The sequence below is a fragment of the Vidua macroura genome, chromosome 15 (assembly GCF_024509145.1).
Source record: "Vidua macroura isolate BioBank_ID:100142 chromosome 15, ASM2450914v1, whole genome shotgun sequence".
Lineage (NCBI taxonomy): Eukaryota > Metazoa > Chordata > Aves > Passeriformes > Viduidae > Vidua > Vidua macroura.
The window spans coordinates 10,953,168-10,978,952 of record NC_071585.1 but is presented as its reverse complement, the minus strand read 5'-3'; the positions used below and the strand labels follow the sequence as shown (position 1 = coordinate 10,978,952).

At 44.7% G+C, this 25,785-nt stretch overlaps 1 protein-coding gene across 6 annotated transcripts in view; it reads left to right on the top strand.

Moving 5' to 3' along the window:
* The window catches only part of LOC128815106 (kelch-like protein 3), a 62,574-nt gene that overhangs the window by 3,722 nt on the left and 33,067 nt on the right, over positions 1-25,785 (top strand). For 3 of the 6 annotated variants that reach the window (XM_053991506.1, XM_053991505.1, XM_053991508.1), the window contains exons 2-4: positions 5,307-5,372; positions 17,870-17,986; positions 20,977-21,083. In XM_053991506.1, coding sequence (XP_053847481.1) covers positions 5,307-5,372; positions 17,870-17,986; positions 20,977-21,083 — 290 coding nt within the window. Of the gene's footprint in view, positions 1-5,306; positions 5,373-6,353; positions 6,371-10,170; positions 10,253-17,869; positions 17,987-20,643; positions 20,663-20,976; positions 21,084-25,785 lie in introns of those variants that run through there. The other 3 variants (XM_053991511.1, XM_053991509.1, XM_053991510.1) reach the window with 3 other exon arrangements.

The following is a 25,785-nucleotide window of genomic DNA, read 5'->3' as shown; positions in this document are numbered from 1 at the left end:
GAGTTTATAAAACACTGCAAGTGCCAGCTCTTGTCCGTGCACAGCTTCAGGTGGTTTTATTTCGGCTCACTGGACTTGAAGGCTTTTTGCACTTTACAACTGTGTTGGACAGTCATCCTTGAACTTCATTTGAAGCCCAGTTTTCCTGTTTTTAGCTGAAATGAGCAGCAGAGTTCTAGGTCTTGTGTTAGTTTGGGGGTATGATTTAGTCTTTGCAGTGTTGTTGCCTTAACCTTATGAAGGAACAGCCTGGCTCGCAGAGAAATGGTTAAATTCACTTTTGTTGTCTGTCTTGTAGTTTGATTTAGGAAGCTAAAGGTTTGTGCACCAACTGTAGCTTTACGGTGTTTTCATATTATGTGCTGTGACAGAATATGTTGATACTAGAAACAAGTAGGTTTTTAAAAAAGTGACTTTGTGAAATCTGACAATTTGGCAAGTGCTATGCTGAAATGTGCTGTTACCTGTGTGCAGTAGTCCTTGTAGGATTAATGTCTGCTAGGACAAAGAGCTGATCCCAAAAATCGCATGTGGATTAGGGAGTAGGGTGCCTCGTGTCGCCCTCAAAAGATTGTCACCTGTTTAACCATGTTCTCTGGTGGCTTGAGCAGGTGGCACCTGCTCTGTGACCCCTGGTCTCTTGGGAGTGAGAACTTGTGACCCTGCGGGTGACATTGGAGAGGATCCTGTGAGCACAGGTTGGGGAAGGGGCAGCAATGCCAGGGTGTACCATGGAATACAGAGAAGTGCAGATCTGTATGGGTTGGCATTAAAGACACTGTGACTTCAAGACTTTTGGAATATAAACCTGTTTCTAGTACAGTTCCTAGTTATAAGAGATTTGTTGATAAACCTTTGCTCATGCGTTTAAAGGTATTTAATGATTTTCTGAGCCCTGGGTGGATTTGTTTGCATAGAGGTGCATAGGAAGAACTGAGCTGAAATAAGGTGTATAGCTGGCATGTAAATAAGTTTGTGACTTCACAGTTGCTTTAGGAAGGTAAGGAAGATAGAAATAAAGTAACTCTACTTTGCTGTTCCTTAGTTTGTAGTTGAGTTCTGAAATTCCTATGTCTAAAATTATCTTGATAAGTTAATGGCCTTCTGTTCAGGACCAAATGCTCCATTGTGTTGATGTCACCTGTGAGAAATAGAAAATAAGAGCAATTAGTTTGCTTTCAGCATTTAATAAAGTAAAAATGTAGTAGTTTTCTTAAAACACAGATTTTTTTATTTTTGTAATCTGCATGACCAAAATGGAATCTACAAACCCAAACTTTTCAGACTACAGTGTCACTGAACTCAGTGTGTTGTGATGTACAGACAGTTTTTTAATAGTAATGGGTGTTCATGTCTGTTCTAAAATACAATTTGTTCTTGACTTGTAAATTTTATTTGGCTAATAAAACTAGCCTAACTTACACTTTCATAATACTGATTACTACTGCATTAAAAAGAAACATGCTAAACATCTGTAAATGTAGTGCAGTGATACTTGCACAAGTCTGTGGAAGTACCTCCCACATGTTTGTTTTAACATCAGGTGCTGGAAAGGTGGCTTAGAACATGCTAACAGCTCAGACAGCTTCCATGGCAGTAAATCTCTGTGGGTCACTGGTGGTGTGACACACTTGCAAAATAAAAGCTGTGTTTTGTCCTGCAGGCTTCTGTAGTGTAACAGTCCTTACCCTCCAGGACTGGGCAGGCTTTGGTGGTGAGTGTTACAATAGCTGCAGTCCAGGCTCCAGTAGTGGCTCTGGCAGTCCCGTGCTGCTCCCAGGGGCTCAGCCCTGCGGGGGAGGTGGGGGTGTGAACTGACAGCTGGGCACTGACGGAGGTGTGCCCGAACTCTACAAGATACTTTGCACATGTGGACTTAATGGCCTGTGAAGCAGAAATTCTTAAAATGGCTAAAAATGTAAAGTTCTCAAATGCTTTATGGGATGGGGTTTTGCTCCTACAGTCTGTGAGAGGGTTGGGTTTCTGATAGAAGGCAGCTTATCCAAACATTTAGATTAGGATTGTTTGACCTGTTGTAACTACTATGCGTTAGTGTTTATCATGTAATCAACAGTTTATGCCACATTTATGTGGTTTACTTTGTTACGGACCTTTTACTTTCTGAGCTATTTGGAAGAAGGCATTTTCAGTGGTTTTTCAAACTCTATATGGGTAATACCTTGGATTAATATTAGGTGATTAAAAGTGTAACACCCAATTTTTAGTCTTTCACACTAGCCAGAGGCATACTTTGCAAAACAATGAGTTATTTAACATGCATTGCATAACTGATTCTGTGATCTGGTGTATGTGTCCCTTAAAGATGCATTTTCTGCTTGTTATTTTTGTATTTCTTAATGAATGAAACAGTTGTATTCCTGCTTCACTTAAAAATGTATTTCACAATGCAAGCACACCACAAGGAGTTCTGAGCTAGCCTGAACAAGCACTATTTGCTTTTGTTGATAGGCATTTTTTAGGTCTCCTGTTGAAGCATTATTGCTCTGTTATTTTTGGAATGTGCATTTATACACACAGACGTTACCTCTACTTCCACGTACCTTTAATGAGTATTTATTTGTGCTGTAATGTAAGCATTACTATTGATGAGTGTCAGATGTGTATTTCTCATTACAAGATGAAAGTCTTCCTGCTATGTGTGTTTTTCTGGGAATTTTGTATTATTTACCTGTATATGAGGACTTGTAAAGGGCTGATAGAGTTGGGTGCTTTTCTTGTTGCTGTTCTCTTTGACAAATGCTAGCATTTTTACCTTCTCTGCTCCTACAACTCTCACCAATTTCTATTATATATAAATGGGTGGAAATAATCACTTTTGAACTGATACCTCTTGTTCATATGGCTCTCAGAGTGTTTTAATCCTATAAAATCTATGTTCCCCTTAAAAACATCTCTCTGGGAAAATGGGTAGTGGGAACCCTAAAAGAACAACAGCTGTAAAGCTGTAGTTCACTGCAGAAGAGAGCCATTCTCTAGATTTTTCTGTTTCCTGTATTACCTGCTGAATAGGCTAAACAGTTAAAAAGATGGTACAGTTGAGGTCTAGACTGTAGCAAAAGAAAAAAAACCAGCCAGCTTAAAAACCAAAATTCAAGTACTGTTCTCTGTGGTTCAGCCTTTGTCAGTAGGAGTCCTAACCTAAAGCTGCAACAGCATTTTTTAGAGTACATTCTGAGTGTGATTAATCTTGGTGTAACTTTTTTGCTAAAAGTCTGAGGCAAAGCTGCAATGTTGCCTGTTGTTGTTACAGTAAACATCAGGTTTAGAGCCCTGGCTATTCTCAGATTGTCAGCCATCCAAGGAACCAAAGCTCCTTAACTTGGAAAACTAGATGTCAAGCCCAGGCAGACTAATAACGCCATCTGTCTGAGGCATCTGGATATTAACCTTCTTAGCATGATGCTTACGGTTTCATTCCCAAATGCTTTTGCAGATGGAAAATACACAGATTTGAAAGAATAGCTCTTCTTTTTTTAAAAAAAAATAAAAATTGGGCTATGTTGAGCTGTGTATAATTTTGGTGCATATTATATTCATCAAACTACTATAAATACCTCTTTTCATGAGTAATACAGTGAGGAATCTATGCCAATTTAGAAGGGAATTACATTTCTGGCTGGAAATATGTCAAGATGCACATTTGCTTACCACCATCAAAGTACAATCACTGATTAACATTGCAGAAAAATTCCTTAGAAGCAAAATGAGCTGACCAATCTGAAAGTACATAATTTGTTCAAATGCTACTTTGTACCATGGAATTGCCAACTGGTTTGTCTCACAGAAGCCCTGTTCTCCTGGGAATGCTCTTTGAATTTAAAGACATGCAAAGCCACACATCTGAAAACATGCTGTCAGTCTGTAATGTAGTCAATATAAAAGATGAGTACCATCTCAGTCTCTTCTGTCATTTTTGTAATTTTTGTTGCTTTCTGTAGCATTACAATGGACTTCCCCTCTTTTGTAAGAAAACCTGCTTTCCACAGAACCCTGGGGGGAAGGAAGCATGAGTGTAGTCACTGCAGGCACTGCCTGGGAAGGAGAAAGTTCAGGAATACTGAACCTGTTTGCAGCCCAGGCATGGATTAAAGCAATGCTAGGTAAAATGCACAAGTAGTTTGGGGCTGGAAGTTCATGTGCTTTTTACTTTTTCTCTGTGGATCAATAATCTTGTTTTTTTACTGTACACTAAACCAGCTCCAGTGGGAAGCCTCCCTCTCCCAGCCACACACCCTGATGAACAAATTGCAGCATGGGCAGGGCATGGCCCTGGGGGGAGGCTGTGCTTACCTTGTTATAGTATACAAGCACAGCACTATCAGCTGTGTTTTGAAATAGTTTACTCCAATTTCATCCTCCAGATCCCCTCCCTCCTCAGAAGGGATGTCCTCTGGTTTCGGGCTCACTGGCTCTTCCTGGGCTGGGTCACAGCATTGTGAAAGATTCCTGATGCTAAATCCCTGATTCTCTCCTTGTGCTTATGTAGTACCTCTTCAGGTTTTAGTAATCTTTTAAGTTTATTGGGTAACAAATTTGGCCAAAGTCCTTCACTGTGATATTTCATTTGAACTTGTTTGTTTTCTTTCCACCACTGCTGCAATATTGATGCTCTGTTTGTTGGAAAGAGCTCCTTTGAGACCTGATTGCAAGGTCAGGACTTCCCCAAGATCACTACTGGACTGCAGGATGTTTGGAGTTGTCATTGCTAATGCCTCTTGCATAGGGTGGTTAGCAACTGCATTCTGCAAGGGTAGTGCCAGCTTTCTACTGTTACTTTCATGGAGGAGTGTCCTCCTGAAAAAGAGAAATGCCCAGGAGCACAAGGAGCTCCAGCCTTTGCAGTCAGTGTGCCGTTTCCCTCTAAGCCCATCCCTCCATTACTTTCAGCAGTCTTAAATGCAGGCAAATAATTTTTTCTCAAATGACATAATTTAGGTGTTATGAGAATTTTCTTTTACTCAACCAGCACCAGTTAAAACCTCAACTTCCTCTGTGTGGTATCAATTTTACTTTTAAATCTTTGAGGCATGAGCTTGGCGATGAATCAGCACCGCGTGTGTTTTGGAAATGTTACAATGGCTTTGGGTGTAGGTGGTGGCAACGGGGAGCCCTTGTTTTTGGTATTTTGGGGAGTCAGATGAGAGGGAGTTGGGAAGCATCACCTTTGAAAGGAAGAGCTGGGCTTGTTTTATTGCTGGAGCTGCTCTGTGCCAAAAGTGTTGCAACGAGCTGATGCCACGCACTCTCTAATGCCTTTTTAAAGTGTGGGTTTTTTTCTTTCACAGGGTGCACTTCTGTGTGAATGAGAGGATGGGAAAGCTGAGCCCTGAAAAGCACACCACAAAAGTTGAGTAAGTGAACAGAAACCTGAGCCGAGCCCCTGACATACAGTTCCCACTCTGAATAAGCTATGGAATATTGAACAGAAAAAGAGGTTTGCCCAGAAAATACCAGGCAAGATAATGAAGGTCAGTCTGTTACCTGTGAGGAAGATATGCTGCCTGAGACAGGTTTTTCTGTTCTGGTAAAATAATGTGTCTGCAGAAACAATCCTGTCTAAATTTTTGTGTACAGCATCTGTGGATTTCACTCATTTGTGTTGATGCTGCAGCACATTATGTTAAAATATGAGGGTGGTGGGCTGTGTTTCTTGGCTTTTGTAAAGAGCAAGAAATGAAATGTTTAAAAAAATTCCAAGAAGAGAGCAAGTCAAATGAGTGTACAGGGAATAACAGTAACAAGAGACTTGGGTTGTGGTGTTGAGATCCTGAATGGGAATGTTTGTTTATGCTGTTCCCTCTAAATTCTAGTATGCAAATATTAATTAAGCCATACATCTTTATGAAGCATATGGATAGTTTCCCCTTATTACAGAAGGTAGTAAGGAAACATTAAGGGTTGTATTTTAAAGATGAAGAATCACATTAAAATTTTATCTTATTAGAAAATTTTTGGTTTAAAAAATCCCACTTTTTGGTCCATACCTTAAACTTTTTCTCAAGTTCAGTCTTTTTCTGAGCCTGTAGCAAGAACTGTACACTCAGTAGTACAGACTAATGAGGCAGAGAGACTAAGTAGCATTTAGGCAACTGAATACCAGCCTTTGCCTTTGTTCTAGTGCCCACAAGAGTTGTTTTTATAGCTTTCTTCCTGATTTTATTTTCATTTTGAGCACTAAATTCTAAACAATAAAATCAATCTGAAAATCTTCCTGCAGATCTCTGATAAATATGTAATATGACTGCAGGGCAGGAAGTGTGTGCCTCTGACATAGGTGACTGCGAGTGACATTTGTGACTGATGCTCCAGGAAAGAATCAGGAGAGCAGCAGGAAGAGCATTTTCAGCTGGTGGGTAACTGCTGTGTAGCTGAGCAGTGGAGTGGCTCATGCCCCAGAAATCACAGACGGGGGTGAAGATGCTCAGGGGTCGTTGCCCTAAAGGTGGTAATGTTATTATGGAATTGTTGCAATAAACCCACTATTTGCAGGAATTGTGATTTATACAAAAGACTAAAGGAAAACAATGTTCTGAAGCTGGATTGTGCTGGCCTGCACAAGCAGGAGCGTGGGAGTGGGATGTGTGCCAGCAGAGGGCCACAGCCCGGAGCGCCGCTGGAGAGGCTGGTGGCTCCTGCAGCACCTCCACATCCTGGGGGAATGCTGGCCTGGTGCTCCAGCCCCTGCTCTACCGATCACAGACTTTAGAAAACAGCGCTCCAGTGGGAATCTCTTACTGCTTCAGCTGCCAGAACATCCCTGGTTCCAGCCCTGGGAAAGTCCTTACCTGGGAGGTCTCCCAGAGCATCCTTTGGAGCCTTGTGAGAACTTGGATTCCTGTGAGCTGCTGCAGTAGGTAAATTGTAGCTGCTGATCTGGTTTTGTTACTGAATTCTAGCAGCAGCTGGGCAGCAGATACCCTCAGGACTCCTCTGCTGAGGCATCTCCATCTCCAGGTCCCTTGGGAGGAGTACCACCTCCAAGTGACTGCAATTGGCCTGGGAGCTACCAAGGCAGCTATTCCAGCAGATACCCTATATACTGCTTTTCTTATATTAATATCCTTAGAGAGCCTTTTCCAAGAAAGCACATGGTCTATATACAGATCTATCTAAATGAGTATCTACTTAATTAGGATGACAAAAGAAGTTTATTTAGAAGGGACTCCTGGAGGTGATCTGGTCCAAAGAACCCTCAGGACCAGCTTCAGGGTGAGATCAGTTTGGTCACTCAAAGATAAATATATATACCTAATATATGCATTGAAAAAATAAATATGTTTATGTATATCAACATATATTTTTATCTAAATATCCATATCTCTAAAAAAACAGAATGAAAAATAATTTAGGTTGTGAAGATGCAGCTTTAGAAGCTTCTGTGAATGCAGTGTTTTATTTACACCTTTCCCAGCCCTTCAATGCTGAAACCATAGATTTTTGAAGAAAGTTGATGAATTATTTAGTGGAAGATATTATGCAACTAAGCAGGAGAGCTGCTAAAGATAGGAAATTGCTTGATATGGGTTTCTGGAGGCTGAACATTGGTATATACCTGGAAACAGGTATGTACAGGGGAGTGAAGTGTTCCTGAATTGTTTGCACTCTGTCCAGGCTGGATGATCCAATGATTCTCTACTCTTGCAGTTTGCCTTGCAGAACTAGGAAGGATTTTTCCCAGTTTGATGCCATTTGCTCTCTGCTGGGTTTTTGGGAGGTGAAGTGACCTTTTAGGCTTCTGCAGAGGCTGTGGAGATTGACAAGGTCAGTTGTAGATTGAAGATTGTATTGGGGCTCTTCACATAATTAAATTCTCGTAAGCACTTGGTGTCCTTTCCTTATAACCTCAGCATTAAACCAGCTGCTGGATTTTGAGCCAGGAGAGTTTTGGATCAGATTGGTAGGGATTGTTTTTATTCCCTCCCTTCATGCCACTTTTATTGAAGAAATTCCTTGCTGCTGTGGAGACACTGGCAATGCTTTTCTCTCCCATCTCCCTGTGGCTCCTTGGAATTGGGGGTTTTGGTCTTTCACTGCAGATCTGAAAATTGTCACAGGAATCTGGAAAGGTTTTGATGGGCTGAGGGATGGTGGGACTAGCTGGAACAGGTGTTTTGGGGACCTTTCTACTCTGAGAACTGGTTATATGGTGTTCAGTGATCAAAGGTAGATTAGATGTAGGAGTAATTTTCGACTACTTGAGACTAGGAATTGTTGAAAGAAGCTGGAAAAATTCCACCCATCAGGTGTCACTAATTCCTTTTAGCTGAATGCTTTATCAAGATGCCAATCTTTGCACTTAAAAACAAACAAGAAGTTTTTGTCTTGGAATTGTTACCAAGTCATGATTATTTTGCAAGGTTGCTGTAAAGATAATCTCTGATTACTGGAACATGGTTTTGTCCCACTCCAGAAGGACTATTCACTGTTTTGCTTGTCTGTCACTGTACCTTTCAGGATTTGTAGAATCCAGTGTACACAAACCTGTGGGGCAAAGCATATAAGAAGGTGTTGCTGGTTTGATTCAATTTAGGTGCTTAGCTCCCAGGCTGACTGGAGTGAGATGTAAATTTTTAAGGTGAAAGCCCAATATTTTGTTATTGAAAAACTTCGTGTTAATAACAATACACAGGCACTTTGCAGCAGTTTCAGGACTTGCTCTTGTATCTGGAATTTTTGTGATTACTGAGGGATTTACTCAGAGGAAAAAATCTCTAGCCCTCATTTCTGAGGTAAATTCTACTATTCTTATATAGTTCCTTTTTCTCTGGTGTGAGCTTGTGTCTTGCAGTTTTGCATGTTGTGCATTAACAGTGTAAGACTGGACATGGGGAAAGTACTTGAGGATCTGAATGTTTTAAACTGATAGTGTAACAGGATTCTCTAGGGAAGATGAAGGAATTTTACCTGAATTCTGTGTAAGGATTGACTTCATGGCTTTATCTGTATTTCTTCTGTTTATGGGTAGGCTGCCAAATGGTGTTTAAATAGCAGGACTCTCAATCCCCATGTGTCTTTGATAAAGTGCTTTAAGTTTCAGGTGTGTTAAGTTTTCTTACCTGAAGAATTAGGGTGATGAGTAGTTAAGATTCTCAACAAGCTTCTGAAACCCTCCTGTAGAAGGCACAATAGCATCTGTTCAATCATCATTGCTGATAGGTTTTGAAAAGATGTATGAAACTTGGGCTGAGGACATGGCTTGAGGAGAAACATACAAGAATGAGGTAATTTTATTTACAAAAGAGATGAAATGGCATCTTCAAAGAGAAATCTCTTGGTACTTCTAGTTATCTCTTCCTTTTGCACAAGAACATTTTGTGAATGGATGAGTAATGAAGAAGGCAAATGTTTCTTGTCTTTAATACAATTAGCGTCTGAGGCCTCGCTGATGTAGTATACAACTGAAAAATTCTTTTAATAAAATGAGGGGGGCGGGGAAAGATTTATGTAGAACTCTGTGCATTTGTATCAATTGGAATAAAAATGACAAATGTAATTTAGTTCAGTCCTTTAGGCTAAAAAGCACCTGCAGTGGAGAGGGACTCATATTGCCTATGCATGGTGTATTTGGCCTGATAGATTGCATAAAGGACAGGAAGGCTTTGATAAATCGGGGAACTGGAGGCAAGATCCCGCTTTCTGCGGTGGGAGCGGGGAGACTTCGGAGGGCTGGGACTCTCTCCTTCCTCACCATCACTGCTCCTCTCCTGCGCTGCCCCGTGCGCGGGCTTCACCTCGGCACTGGGGATGTTCAGCCACTAAAACTTTTGTCCAGCCCGCAGATCGCAGGGGTTGAAGCAGTTCGGGCCGCACGGAGGACAAGTCCCGGGCAGCGGCAGGGCGGAGGGATGGGTGCCGGGCCCGGGAGCTGCCCGGCGCTGCCCGTCCCGCTGCCGGCGGGTCCCGCTCGGGGCCGGGCCGGCTCGGGGCTGCCCTGACCTATTTGGCTGCCGCAGCGGGGCCGGGCCGGGGTGCGGAGGGCGCTCTCGGGGCGGTGCGGGGCGGTGCTGCCGTTGCCCGGAGACGCTCGCAAGCCCCGCCGGGGAGGGGAGGGGAGGGGAGGGGAGGGGGCTGCGCGGCGGCGGCAGCGGCAGTCGGTGCGGCGGGCGCGCCCGGCACGCAGCGCTCCGCTCCCGCAGGAAGCGGCCCGCGGCGGGGGCGGCCGCTCGCAGCCATGCCGGGCCCGGGGCGCTGAGCCGGCCCCGCCGCCGCCCCGCACGATGGAGGAGGAGAGGTGGGTACCGCCGCCAGCCTTTGTGTCCGCCCGGAGCGCTGCGGGATGGGGATGCCCTTCCCCGGGGTGCGAGCCGTGCGGGGCCGTGCGCAGGAATGCGGGGCGCGGCTGCGGGGACCTCCGCTGGTCGCCGCCGGCGGGAATGCCTCCTGCCACGGGCGCCTGCAATGCTCGTGGATGTTGCAATGTCATGGTGACAGGCGGCTTCGCCCCGCACCGAGGCAGCGGAGGGCTTTCCGTGGGATGTGTTTGGGATGTAATTAAGGACGTGAGGGAGGTCGGTCGGGGGGGTGTTCGCCGAAATGGAGGTGCGGGGCAGGGGACTGGGATGCCGGGCAGGGAGGTGGGATGCAGGACAGAGGGGTGGGATGCAGGACAGGGGGGTGGGAGGAAGCTGCCCCGCTGGCTCGCCCCGCCGGCACACTGTGCTGGGCTTGTGAGTGCCCTGCCTACGCCTGGAACCTCAGGCAGCCGACTTCGGCATTCCGCTCAAGACACACTCGCTGATATTTGCTGCTTTTCTGAGTCACGAGTGAAAATCCACATCGTCCGTGGATCCTTTGGGGTCGGTTTTCCTGCTGCCGTGTGTGGAAGCCGGGCGCTGTGCGGTGTTAGGGCAGTGCAGGGGATCCCGCTCCTCCTTCGCACGGTAGCCGGGCCGTGTAGACTTTATTTCCTGCCAGGCAGCTGTTTTGCTCCACAACCTGCGTGAAGAAGTGTTTACCGAGTCGACCTAATGTCCACTGAACCCATAAAAGATATTGTTCTGCGCAGGGACCTCGTGGATGCCAGAGAGATGTTCAGTGTTTTGGCTCTGCCCTCATTACTCCCCTCTGTCAGGTGCCTTTTGCACACCAGAAGCTACTTGTGCTTCTTCAAACGAAACATTAAACTGGTCTGGGTTTTTTTACAATATTTTTTTAAGAACAGGATATTCTGAGTGCTTCCTTTTGTGCTGCTGACCTTGCCGGGGGTGGGGGAACAGAGAGGGGGCTTGACCTGCTGGTAAGACTAAATATCGGGGCTTGACAGGAGTTTTGTTTAAATATGATACATTAGAAAATTAAGCTGGAGTCAACCCCCAAATTCTGGAAATCTTCCTTCTGTTGAGGGAAAACATTCACAGCAGCCTGTAGGAGTTGTTTTCCAAGCTCCAAAGGGCAGCTTCCTACCCTTCTGTGACTCAAGGGTTGCAATTGTTTGTGTATTTAATGTGCAAAACCTTTAATCCTGCCACATTTCTCATTGTAGGGCTTCTGCTTTCCGTAATGTGTGAACAGTCACCTCTGAACATTAATCCAAATATATATTAATTTCAAGTGCCTTGAAATCTTAGTTTGTCATGCTAGATGCCAGCTCATGGAAAGGGATTTCTTTTTTTTTTTTTTTTTTTTTTCTTTATTTGTATAAATGAGCCTGTGTTTGAGGAAATGGAACAGAGCTGTTTTGATACCCCAGGCTGGGCTCATCCTTGGCACAGTTGTTTGTTACTTTTTTTTTGATGGCTACAAGCAATGGTCTCATTTTGATTAGAGGCCTTTTTCTGTGGATAGAATAGTGAAAAAGCCACTGAAAAATACCTGGACTGTTTTACCTTACCCTTTTTTTCACAGACTGTCTGTTTTTAGGGCATAAAGGACTATCCCCATCAGCATGCTTTCTGCCTCTGGAAGTGAGGAATGATTACCCAAATTACTGCTTTCATTTCTAGTTTTTGGGAAGAGGAAGGTGGTCCTGAACTGGTTGTGGGCAGTAATGGTGTGAGGTTTGATTCTTGGCAAGAAAAGCTGGAAATATTCACCTGCTTTCTGGTTCAAAAGGGCACAGTGTGTGTGGGGCTGTGCTGGGGCTGCTTTGGCTGCTCGGAGCAAGTCCTGGGAGGAGGTGTTCAGAAATGACCTTGGCGGGAGAGCACCGTGGCCTCGGTCTGTGCTTGTTGCTGTGCTTTTGCCCCACATTTCAACTCACATCTGTGTTGGGCAGACTGGTCCTCAAATTTTACACTTGGTGGTTTTCCTTATGGCAGAGTTCCCCCTGGTTTTTAATATTATTGCCACTTTCCATTCCTGTGGTCGGTGAGGATCCGTGTTGTTGGTGCTCACTTCACCTCTGACTCTGGTCCCGAGCCTGCCCAGACTCAAATATCCTGTTAACTTGCACACCCAGGACATTCAGTGGTATCATGTGCCCATGGCATTGCACATGAGCAGAAGCATCTGAGGGCAAGGGAGATTTAACCTGAAACATTCACATGTGGCAATAAAGTATTTCAGAATCCTGCTTTTCTTTTACTGTGCTGATAGTAAAATGATGGTACTTCTGTTTTATGGAGAAATTGCACAAGGCTTACAGTTAGGTATGATACTCTGGTTCTGAATTTACAAGATGTTTTTGAGTTTGAATAGGAAAAACCCTCTGGAATGTTATTTTTTTTTTGTTAAAATATTAAAACACCTGTGGTTTTATATTTAAGTGAAGGTAGTCTGTGGTATCAGTTTGAGAAATACAATATTTGTCTTTGAAAGCAAATAGTATTGTCATATTTGAGTTATTTTGTGTTGTTTCCATTAGTGTCAGCAAAGACTTTTCTTCTCACTAGTTCCCAAAGTCTTCTTTCCCCCTGAGGTCTCCTTTGATATGAATACCTTTTTAGGGATCTGCTGTATGCCAATTGTGTGTTTTCCTAAGCTAATGTCTCCATGTTGATCTAGGCACTGAAAAAAATCAACAAAATAGGAAAATAATATTGCTATTAAAAGAAAAATAATCTTTTCCATTTCACTGCCTCCCATATGTTTTAATCATAATGCATTTCTCTGAAATCCTCTCAAAACCCAGTTCAGTATGTGGATCGCTTCAGTCATAATTTTTTTTAATGTCTTTGTATGTACCTAAAGACAAATTCAGAAATCGAGATTTTTATAACTATGCCATTACACTGACATGTTTTCCTTAATGTGTCTGCCTGAATAGAGGAATAAAACTATTGGGCGTAATATATTTGTCCTGTGATTTGGGGTGTTGATTCTAAACAGAGAATTAGGCCAGTTAAAGCAAAATGATTTTTCATTGTGCTTAGACTAAAACTAAGACTAATTTTGGTCTCAGTTGATTTCTGTAGCAGTATTAAAGTTTTCAAGACTACTAACTGCTATCAGGCATCTGTCAGGTTTTTAGACCAGAGTGATGTCAAACCTCTCAGAAACTGTAGATTAACATTTTCTGGTGATGATTCTTACATATCCCCCAAAGAAGCTCCACAGGCTTTGGAAGTTTATGGTTAGCAGGCACTTTTAAGTTAATCCAGGGGTATGAAGCTGCTACAGAGGTGCTGGATTGCCTGTGCAGGACGCTGAGCCCAGCTGAGTCTTTGGCCCTGCTTGTGGTGCTGAAACTCTGTGGTGTTAGGGACCAACCAGCAGAGCAGAGCTCAGCCTGTGGTGCTCAGGCAGGAGAGGAGAGCAGCTCCCAGAGACCCTCCAGGGATGCCCAGTGGGATGAGGCTGGGCTGGACGTGTCTGGTGTCCCATCACCTCCCCAGTGACAGAGCCTGGTGGAGGGGGACCTCTGTGGTGTTCATGTTGGGTTAGGAGCTAAGCCTGGAGGCTGTTCTCCCAGAAACATGAGCAGAACCTTGCCCTTCTGTGCTCTGAAGGAGAGTGCATTTGAGATCTGCCCTTCCTTCAGGGTGAACTCCTGGCTCCCATAAAGCCAGTGTTAGAACTGGATTTGACAGAGCTGGGATTTTTGTTCCTGGGGTTTACCAGCTCTCTGCACAGCAATAATCTTACCAGGGGACAGTTTATCTCTAAGGAAGGCTTTTATTCTTTCACATAATCTACAAAGACATCTGTAATTATTGCTGGTAACTAAGGCAACCCAACTTTATAACTGATACACGCGGGCAGCAGAACAGTGGGGTATGGGTTTTTAAAACACCTTTCTGTCAGCTGGGTTGTGGCCACACTTGGGCAGGAGCTGGGCTGTGAACCCTGGCAACCTGAGCCCAGCTCTGCTAGGGGGTCCTGGAGAGGAGGAACACGGTGTCAACAGGGTGGTGATTAGCTTCACTGGCTTAACTGGGGACTCTCAAATAGGGGTTCATTTCTTCTACTTGGGGACATCATTGAAAGGCCACGCAGGAGGGGGCAGTGGAGTTGGCACTGTCTAAAACTAAGAGCCTCTCTGCTCATTTTAGGAACATCCTGCTGTGTCTCTAAAGAGGATGTTCATCTGGCCCAGGGAAATTAAATCATTTGTCCATTCAGTCAGTGCACGGCCTCGGATAGCCCAGGAATAGAACAAATTGCTCCTGGCAGCTGGCTCAGAGTCCTGCTGCTGTAGTTGGACATCAGCTTGGCAAACGTGGGAGCCATGTCCCTGTGGTCATGGGGTGCAGGGGCTCTACCATGTCCAGTTGGTCTTGGCTGGTATCTTTGATCAGAGGATCCTATTCCTCCTTTGCTTTAATCCATTAAAATAACAACAGTGTAATAAATGTAATAATTCTTAGCCTTGTAGGAGGACAAATCTCAGAAAAGGCTGTGAAATGTAATGGTTTGGTCTTCTCAGGGGCTGCTTTTGCTTTTTGTCAGGGTGCATTTGCTTGGAGCATTCAGGTTCTTGCAATTTTATGTTGGAAATGTATCAATGATCTCTGAGAGTATGTGCATGGAAGTGTAAAATATCTCTCCCAGATAAAATCATCCTCTGTCTGTTACTGGAACACAATTCTATGGTAGCTGAATCAGCTACCAGCTGAATCTTAGAGATGAGTTAAAGGCTCTTAGCCATTAATTCTTCACATTTGTTTTTTTGATATGAGTCACTTGGAAAAAAACTTTAAATAGCATATCTTGATCTTTTTTGAAATAAGTTTTTAACCAGACAATCTACAGTATTTTCTCATGGTGAGCCTTTGGCAAATTCTGAAATCAGCCCCTTTTAATTAAGCTGAGGATGTCTCTTAGGATGTTTTTTAAAAACCTATCTTTCCTGCTTTTTAGGAAGAGCTGATTGATCTTCTTCCAAAATCCTGAAGCAAGTTTTTTTGCTTTTAAAATACACAGACAAATGTTGGTGCAGTTGAGGCTTTATGAAAGCTTGACATTGGACCTGACATTTACTTTGGTGTTCAGTGAAACTTGCTGTGTTCTTTGAACTGTATCTTTTGCCAGCAGAAAAGTTTGAACATCTTTGGTCTCTGGCACTGGAGAGCTAATAAAAAAATCTCAGCAGTGTGCTTGTTCTTATTAAAGAGCCCCCATGATTTCTGTGTGCATGGCTTGGTTCTGGATCTGTGAGGTGTCTGTGAGGCTGCCCAGGGCAGTGTCCTGTGGTCATCCAGCTGTCCTGCCCGGGAGCAATGGGAGTGGCTCTCCCTGATACTCCCTTTTGGTTTCACTTTCTTTTAATTGTTTTTTCTTTTTTGTTTACTTTGCTTACTTCCTGTACGTGTCCCAGCTTTGGAGCCTGAAAGCTCCATGAAGTCACTTGCACTTCCAGAGCTTTTTTTCCCTTCTTGGCTCAATCATACCACATGGGCAGGTTTAGCTGTTTAAAAATCAAGAGTTTGTACTGGGGTGTTGAAAGCTGTGGTCACCTTGCCTAAAGTTTCAATGAAGGCTTTTGATAGACACAGCACTGAGGCTTAGCTGGATTTGGCCGTGTCCCTGGGGCAAGGAGAGCAAGGAGGCTTCTTCACTGGAGTGTGCAGAGCTGGGGAAGAGCCAAGTGCCAGCACAGCTCCATGGCCATGAACACCTCTGGCAGTTCACGTGGCACAGAATGAGTTCAGCTTTCCTCAGGGATAGAAAAGCTGTTTGTGTTGATGCCTGGTACCAGTCCCTTGAATACTGAACACTTAACACGAGGTATTCTGCTTTCTGATTTTTCTTCTTTTAATCCAGCCATACTAAGCTAATTGGATGATGACTGTAATGGAATTTGGGAAGTTCTCTCCCTCACTGGGACATGTGCTGAGTGACGTTCTGCTCAGCCTTGTGGCTTCCCTTATGACTGAAAATATTTCACTCACTCAGCAAAGTGAAAGAATTGGACTTGGCTGGTTTTTGGCATTAACCTTTGTCTCAGGCACAAAGCTGGAGGCTGCTCAGTATGCAGGCGTGGATTTGAGCTGCGTGCAGCCAGGCTGCTGCTCAGCCTCTTGCTTCTCGAGGAAGGAGAACCAAAGATTGTTGGGGGGCAGAGAGCTTTGTGTGGTGTCAAGGGACACGGTGGTGGTGACAGCCAGTGGTCAGGAGCAGGCAGGATGTAATGTTAGCCAGGGCTTCACACTGTCAGGGGTTGTAAATAGTGAATGATGTGTTTTTCAAAGGGAAAGTCAATGTGTCTAAGTGTGCTTGTATATAGATATGTATGTCCATGCATACACACCTTGACAGAAGCTGACAGGGTGTTCTGGGAAGGATCCTTCCACACTTCCCTGCTCTGTGCCCTTCTTCAGACACCACCTTCTGGTCCCCAGAGAGCCAGGATGCTGGGTTGTCCAGACTGCTGGCTTAGCTCAATTCAGCCTTTTTTATCATGCCAGCCCAACTAAGAAAGGTGGTAGGGAGGAGGGGACATAGGTGAAGGAGACTATCCTTTGGAAGGAAAAGCTCTGAGAAGGTCTCCAGTCAGGCACATGGGGCGATGGAGTTGCCTCCTGAGATCTGCCTTTCTCTTGGAGTTGGCTGTAGACACAGACAACCCTCCTTGACTTGTCTTGTTTGCCTTTGCCTGCCAGGGGTTTGAGGGGTGAGCCATGGAGGTGAGCAGAACAGGGGCCTGCCTCAGAGTGCTGCTCCTTTCTCAGGTGGGAGCCTTTAGCTCCGAGTGATTTCACAGACTTTCACATCAGGGAGGTGGAGATATTGACCCGCTGTCAGTTGTGTGTAGAGAGCTATTGCTGCCAACAAAGCAATGAGGACATGTATGTGCCTTAGGCACCTGTTGGCCTGGTTAAACACAGCACATAGCTGAGTGCCTCTGGTTTGACATTACCTATGGAGCTGGTGGTTCTGGTAGGAAGGTTTAATAATTCATTCCATATGTTTCAGTGGCAATAAATAGAGTATTTCTGAAATGGAAAGCAGCTTCAGTAAAGCTTTGAAAGCTGTGCAGGGAGTTTTAATAGCCCTTTTCTACTTGCCTCTAAAGAAGATACAAGTAATGTATTGTGTGCTTGCCTTTTTCAGATGGGACATTGAAGGCTAAACTTCTTTTTCTCGGTGTGAATGTTAAAAAAATCCATGGTACTCTTATAGTTCCCAGTGCTGAAGTCTATTTCTATTCAGTGAAGCAATTATGTTCTGGCTTGAATTTCAACTTATACTGCTTTCCTGGCCTGAAGGCTGTAAGACTGGGCTTTGTCCTCAGGTGTTTGGCACTTCTTTCTTTTCTTCCCTGCTGGCTGAAATGTGGGCTGAGTTGGCTTTCAACATCCATGCAGAAGTAGCTGCATTTTTTGATGCGCTTCATGTGGAGAACCTAAACTGACTAACTGACTTGTGAGTAACTCCATGCTTAATACCCTGTGCTGCAGTTTTAGGATGCTTGTTTTTTATAGTGCCATTGAATCAAACTTTCTGCTCCTTTTTTTGTCCCTGTTTTTAGCATTAAGCAGAGTTCCCGTTCCTCTGAGGCAGCTGAAGATGAAAAGGACCAGCGTACAGTGACAGTCAATCCCTCTCACATGAGAAAGGCTTTCAAGGTCATGAATGAATTACGGAGGTACACTTTTGACTTACTGGGCACCCTCTGTAGTTTAGCAGAATTATGCTGATTGAGAGACGTAGAAAATAGTCTGTGCCATTTTTATTACAGCTAATGGTTGCATGTAGAGGATTAATCACAAATAGGGAGCTAAAATATACTCCTTTTGTGGTGGGCTGCTCTCCTCAGTCTCAGAACTCTGCCTTCCCAAAAACATTATCTGAGCCATAGCCTTCATTTATAGATGATAATTCATTTAGACTTTTCCATTACTTCCAACAAATTCAGCTGTAAACTATGTTCTTAACTGAGATAAGGGTCTGAAACTCAATAATAGAACATTACAGACATTAAGACACCTACACATAATTACAGACCAAAGATTATTAATGTACTGTTCTTAGTCTCTTTAACTAGCAGCATCACTCAGTCTGGGCTTAGCACTCCAAAGTAAGGGGTGGGGAAAAAAAAGCAAGTACTCAGGAAGAATGTCAGCTCTCTTCTTGCAAAAAAATCCTCATATTAGTTAAAAGAGAACACCTTGGTCTTTACACAGCTGTGTGGGTACAGGGAGAACAGAGGCTGAAAAAATATCTGTGAACACAGCCTTGAAAACTGCTGTCATCACATCAGCAGTGTGGTGGCAGTGGTTCAGCCTGAATTGTTTCTTGGTGGCTGTTATCCCACAAACCAGACAGAAGTTCAGTGAGCATTTCTCTGACTAATTCATTAGACTTTTCACCCTTCTAATTTTAAAAAGAATATGGAAAGTATGTGTGTCACACACATGAATGTATGTGCTCCCTAACTCTTGAGGGGATGTGATGAAAGCAGATAACACCTTTTGCTCTTCTGCACACTCCAAGTAATCAAAAGATGCTGTAATAGGTACTTACTCTCCATGGATTAAGTAGTTTCCTAATACACACTTCTCTAGTGTGGAGAAGGATTGGAAATGTTTCCTTCCACAGATATCTGACAGTGATTCTCTGTTGCATAGGAACAAAATGGAAATATTGTAACTATTATATGAAGCAGGGTATGTTGTAAATTTTTTTTTTTTTTTTACTTTTAACTGGCATCCTTCTGGTCCTTTCTTTGTACTGACAGCAAAGGATCTGAAACTAAAGTTTTGTGCAGCTATATTCAGAAATCTATTGTGCTACTGTTATTCCTTTGTTAATTGAAGCAGAGTGGGAATAACTGGAGACAGAAAATGTTTCTTAGTGCCTGTGGTTAGGTATCTTGGGCAATACTGAACAGATGAAATAAAGAAGAATTAAAGCTGCCATTAAGCACCTGTATGATGTTTTCATCTTCTGGGTACTGGGTTTTTTTTTGTTGGCTCCTGTTGCTCTTGTGGAATATACAGTTTTCACATCTCTTGAATGTGCACTGAGCTTGGGATCTGTTAAGCTGTCAGCAATCTGTGTTAATAGAGGCCTTAAATAATAGTTTCTTCCTTCACATGCATCCAGAAATCTCATTCAGAGGGTCTAGAAAAATCATGCTAAGCCTTTAACCTATATACCTATACTAATAACCTGTACTAATCATGGAATTGTTTAGGTTGGAAAAGACCTCTAAGATCATTGAGTCCAATCCTTAACCCAGCACTGTCAAGGCCACCACTAAACCATGGCCCTAAATACCACTTAGGCTTTTAGTTGGCAAATGTAGATGAAATTAATTTTATGAGTGGTACTTTAGATTACTATAGCCCAAAGTGGAATTGAACAGAGCACCTTCTATGTAAGCTAAAATAAATGAGGAAGCTTCCATTAGGAGGCTCTTAAAGAGTTTCCCTCTTGCCCTTCCCCCCTTCCAAACTAGCATGAATGCAGGGTACAGACTGCCAGTTCCTACTTTCTTCCTGTTTTCCAACTATAAAGCTCCATTTCACAGCTGTTTTTTCACATATTTCAATATATGGAGAAGAAGAGACATAGCTGGTCCATTAGAAGCTCTGTGTATGTTTATTTGATAATGCAGTTTCCTAAAGACAAAGTTCAGTGTGGAGATAAGTAGTTCCAAAGAGAAGGCAACATCTAGATTTACAGGCACTGATCCTTTTTTGGGCTTGACATTTGAAACGAACACCCTTAGTTTGCATTTGTATGCTTAAGCATCTTAAACCAACTTATTGGGAGGCTGAGCACTTCTTGCTGTCGGCATCTGCGAAGCTCTGTGCAAACATTAACTAATGAATCCTCAAAGGACATACGTGGGGCGAGTAGAAAAGGTCACTCGTTAATGAAGTGACTTTTCCAAAGCTCTACAATGAGTCAGTGGGGGAGCTTAGAAGGTTTTTTTTTTGGTTTCTGTCTGGAATCCCGTTCTTTATCCCAGTGACTCTTAATCCCAGACTAATTCATGAGGTAAATGAAGTCCTCAGGCCCATGGATAAACTCCAGTGGTTGATACCTCTGCTCTGGCAGATGCCTCAGGCAGCCTCTGCACCTAACAGTGCCAGGACATATTTTGGTGGCCACTTTCTTTAGTGACAAGCATGGAAGGAAGTACAGAAATCACTTCATTTTCCACTCCACCTTTTCCCTGTGGAAAGACAAAAGTGATGCTGGTGTTCCTTGCATGGCTATTTCTTGTCTTACAGATCTGCTAGAGCCTGGCCCCAGGTAGTGCCCAAATCCTTAAGCTCTTCTGTGCCTCCTCCAAGCCCTGCTTGTTTGAGAGGTGAGGGTGCTGCTTACCCTTTGTTCTTTGAGCAGCATGTATGCCTTGTTTGGCTTCCAGGTTTTGTTTTCCCCTGGGGAAAGCAGAAGCACAGGCAGGGCTGCTGCCTCAGGAGGATTCAGGCTTTGCTTTGTAAGCAAACAGTGATAGGAGCTGGTACTGAAGGATTAGAGGACCTTCCCCTGGGATTTGGCAGAAGCTCAGGTGCTGTGTCTGTAATGGTGGGTCTTCCACTTTTTTGGGCCATAGTGATGTAGCTTTTTGCCTGACAGGGAATTCTGAAATGATCTTTGTCTTTTCTGGTGTTTCCCCAGCAAGCGGCTCCTGTGTGATGTGGTGATTGTGGCCGAAACCGTGGAGATGGAAGCTCACCGGGTGGTGCTGGCAGCCTGCAGCCCTTATTTTTGTGCCATGTTTACAGGTACTGCTTGTCACACCACACAGTGCTTGGGCTGAACGGGCCATTGCTGTCCCCAGCCCTTGGGCTGTGTCTCTCAGGAGCTGCAGCACAGGCTGGAGAGGGTTTCCTTGAGACAGAAGGGGCACACATGGGTCTGCAGTTTGCTGTGCTTGATGGATGATGCTGGTCATCCTTGACTAATTCCTGTGGGGTGAGTAGATAGCATGTGGGGCACTGTGAGGTTATTATGGATTTGGCTCACTGCTTTATGGGTTAATTTTTTTTCCCCTAACAAGACCTTGGATCATGAAAACATTACCATCGAGCACGTGTTCAGTGCCCTAAATGTTCATGGTGCACATCAAAGGAGTTGCTGGCACAGGAGTTGTAGTTTCAAGGCTCAGTCCTGCCGATACTGATTTGGCAGCCACAGATGTTTAATCTCCCATGGCACTTTTTTCTGCTGCCTGAAATAACACCCTTGTTCTCTCGATCCCAGTGTGTTTTAGCAGCCCAGCTTTTTAACAGGGTGAGTTGCTGCAGTCCAGTGTGTTTTGGTAATGACAGAAAGGAAGAAGAGGACAAAATTCCCACTCTCATCACCTGATCCCTGGAGCAGGTGCCCTTCAAAGGCTGTGCCCAGATGGGTCAGCAAAAAAAAACCCAAGAAAGCTAGGTCAGTCCTGAAGGAGGGGAGTGAGCAGCTTATTTAAGTCATTCTAGTAAAATTAGTGTGGTCAGAAACTCCTGAGCTTCCTTCCCTTTCTTTGCCCTCATTTCTGGGATAGGAGCTGACAAATACAAAGAAAATGATTGTACACCCCAGGGAATGGTTTTCACTGCCCCTGAGCTCCGACATAAATGAGATTCAGGGATTTTTCCCTGTTTCGTGTTCATTTGCTTGTGGTCTGGGCCTTGTTTCTTGCTTTTAAAAGTCTTGAGATTAGACCTAGTTTAATTCATTTTGTTGGAAGCAGGATGCAGCATTTCTCAGGAAAGACCTTGTCATTAGTGAAGCTTTTTTCCCTTCTGTGATGGAAATGGGGAGAAAACCTCAGGTGTAAAATGTGAGGCATGATGTGACACTCCCCATGGTGGCTTTATCAGTGTGGTGAGCTAAAGGTGGGGAGCATTTGTGTTTCCTGGGGTGCTGCACCCTGCAGCTGGTACTGTCTGCAGTGGTGAGGCAGAGGAGCAAGCACTGCTCAGAAGTAGCTGTGTGTGAGGGCACCTCGAGCACAGCTTGTGATGCTTGTCCCTGATGAAGAGTTTAATAAAGAAAAACCCTTGGAAAAACCCCCTGATCCTTAGAGGTCATCTGAGTGGGAAGGTGGTGGTGCAGGGCTGCTCATGTTTCCATGCAGGAATTCTCTGGGCCGTGTAATCCCTCGCTCTGTGGGTTAAACAGTAATCAGCTAACCCATCATGTGGCTGGCTCCAGAGCTCCCCTGGGCTGGGTGACAGCCCTGGCAGCCGCCTGTCCCCTCCCCCTGACAAGTCCCCGGGGGCAGAGGGTCAGGCAAAGACCAGCTCTCCCTTTGCTTTCAGTCTAGCTATCTCCAAATTCCTGAGGTCTGAATCTCATGAAGACAGAGTGTGTGATCTCCTTCCAGCTGCACGGGGGTTCACTCCCTGCAAGGGGACAGTTTAAAATCACACCTTCAGCACAAGCTGGTTGTTGTGACTTGGATTTTTTGCACTGCACAAGGGCTCAGGTTCAGCTGCACTGTGGGGGTATTTGCAGGAGCTGCTTGTGCACACTGAATTCCCACTGGAGGAGTCCCCCAGCAGTGCCAGCAGTGAGTAGTGAGTGATCAGAGTGGAGCTGTGAGCAGTGGGACCCACACTGAGACCCACAGCTCATCCACCTTCACCACTGCTTGCTCTGCAGGCTCTGTCTGTGTCAGCTGGCCCTGACTTTGGAGCCATGAATGACCTTGTGATGATCTTGGGGTCTTTCCTAAGCCATGTGTGTCCTCTGGTTAGCCATTCCTCTTTGAAGTATTCCTGGAAAGTCTGAAAATGGGTAGGCACATTTTCCATTTGTATCTTCCACTGCTGAAGGAAAGCTGGGACCAGCACTTCCTGAGTGTCCCTTTCCATGCTGGCTTTCTAGAGCATTTTGGATGCTGGTCCTTGTTGGCACTATTCTGTGGGGATGATTTGGGACAGTAATTTCTGTCCATTTAGAAGAAAACACAATAATTTCAGAAAGGGTAACAAATACTCCAGTGACACTGCTAGGACTGCTTCTGTCAGATACCTTAGAAATTTTGGAAGTGCTGAAGGAGGAAGCAGAAGGAAGTCCCCTGCAGGACTTATGTGCTGCTTCAAAGCACTCACCCCATGTGTGAGAGGCTGTGGTTTTGCTATGCAATGTACTCATATGCTCCCTCAGCACATCTGTGACTTAGGAAACAGCCAAAGCTGTGGCTTTGCACTGGGAAATGCAATGTGGAGGAGCAGAGCAGGCTGCTGTGCTGGGTAAACACAGCACCGTGGGCTGCTGCAGTTTGGAGTGTGGTTTGTCTTGTGACAAAACAGAGCTCTGCTCTCTTCTTGCCCTGATGAGCAGAGGGGAGTGGAAAAGGCACTGCTGGGTGTTGAGTGTGGTGCAGGAAAGGAATGCCTCCATGGGGGGCTGTGTCTGCTAAGTCTGTCCCCTACAGAGGTCTGCTCAGAGCCACCCTGCCTGTTTTGCCTGCCTTTGCCCCCTCTCACCTCGTCCCTTGTGTCTGCCTGGCTGCAGCGGTGCAGGGATGGGTCTGTGCAGTGCCATGTGCAAGGCAGCCCTTTCTCATGTGGGAGAGATGCTAGTGATTTGAATTATTCTGTAATTAAGGTATCAGGTAGGGCTGGAGTCCAACTTATGAAAGACACCCTAGAAATTGCATTTTGTGAGGTTTAAGGTGTAGGTTTTTCTTCTGAAGAGATGTGAGACGAGATGCCCTCAGTGGTCCAGCACTCAGCTGCCCACAGGCTTGCCCTGGGTCTGTGCTTGGAGGAAGGGGCAGCCTGTTGCCTGCTCCTGGTCTGCACCAACCCCTGCCTTGGTTCACTTGTGGTGTCTCCAGGCTCTTCCCCATTCCACAGCACTGGAGACTTGTCCCCCGTGTGACAAGTGGGAGGGGCGGGATGGCTCCAGTCGGATCCTGTCCTGCTGTGGGCACAGCACACAGCCTCCCTCCTGGGCTGGTCCCGCAGCAGAGCCAGTGGAAGCTGTTAGTGTGCAGGGCTGGCAGCTTGCTGGTGGGTGGGGAAGCCCACACAGCTTTTATTTTTGTTGCTTGTGTCACATGGATGCTGCCACGACAGATGATGTTATCAGATTGGTCCCTCCAAGCTATTTCTGCATCAATCTCTGGGTGTGTGTGGCCGAGCCCCTCCCCACACCGAGGGTCCTGCAGGGCTGGGGCCCCTCTTGCTCTCCCCATGCAGGGGGTTTCGCTGGGTGCTCCTTACAGGCACCTCCAGCAGCACAGGGCTGATGGGGACTGGGCTGTCCTCAGAAGCACCCTTTCATCTCTGGAGATGTTTGGGGTTTTTTAGGGGGAGGAAGTGTGTGAAGATGACACATTTTGTCAATTAAAAAGTCCTACCTGCTTTGAAGGCCTCCTAAATGTAGGTCATTTATCCCTTTGTACTGGTACATTTGTATTCATGAGCTTCTCTGAATAACATTTTATTATTAAATTTTAAAAATTGAATTTGGAGCAAATATTATTTCACTTCTTGGGACGTTGTTGACTGTTCTAACACTCATGATCCCACCTCACTCCTATTATTTACCTCCTTATTCACATAAGGAAAGTCAGCAAAGTTCAATTAGCAGGATCCAGGTTTTGCTCAAGCTTGGGCCCTCTTTAGCATCTGACTCTGTGCTGTGCACTTACTGTGCCTGGCCATGTCCTGTGGAATGCTGCACGGAGGTGTAGGCTGTAATTACTTCTATAGGCTGCAGGAAATATTTTTCCACTTAATCCCACAGCAGTACTGAGTCACCGAATTTCTGAGAGTAGTGATTATTCATGCCCAGGTTTAAGAATTGACATTTCTTCATGCTCTCCTTTGTTTAGCTTTGTTTTTCCACCTATCATTTTCTTTCCACTTGGGAGTTTGTTCTTTCTTTTCTGTGGAGAGCCTGGTGATTAACTCCTGGGTGAGGTCACCATGTGTGGGGATGCTGGAAGGGCCGTGGGGAGTCCTTTCTCCTCCCCACTGCATGTTTTTGTTCCTCTGATGTGCTCCCGTTGCACGGGGGGTGTGGAGGTGTGCATAAAGCTCTGGGTCATGAATAGGCTCTTACACAGCTAAGGGGCTTTTCTTGTGTATTCAGGGAGGAAATTATTGCACGTGCTTTTGAGTTATGGGTTTGGGGAAGGGATACAGTTTGGATCCAAAGGTGTGAGGTTGGGAAGGTGAGAGATGAGAACTGCATCTTTCTGTGTGGATGCTTTGCACAAGGTGTAAGTGATGGATGGCTTACAGCAGGGTAATTTAGGAGAGAAGCTTGCTGCATGCTGTGTAACTGCTGGCCTGTGTGCTTGTTTTTCTAAGTAGGTTTTAGCTTCTTTCTAAAGAAAGAGAATAACACTGCATTGCTTTTAATGTAGGGTATACTAAAAAAAATACCCTAATGTAGCTGTTGCAACATATTAATTCATATTCATTCATATTCATTCTATCCATATGTATATATATTTTAAAAAATTAAATATATTTT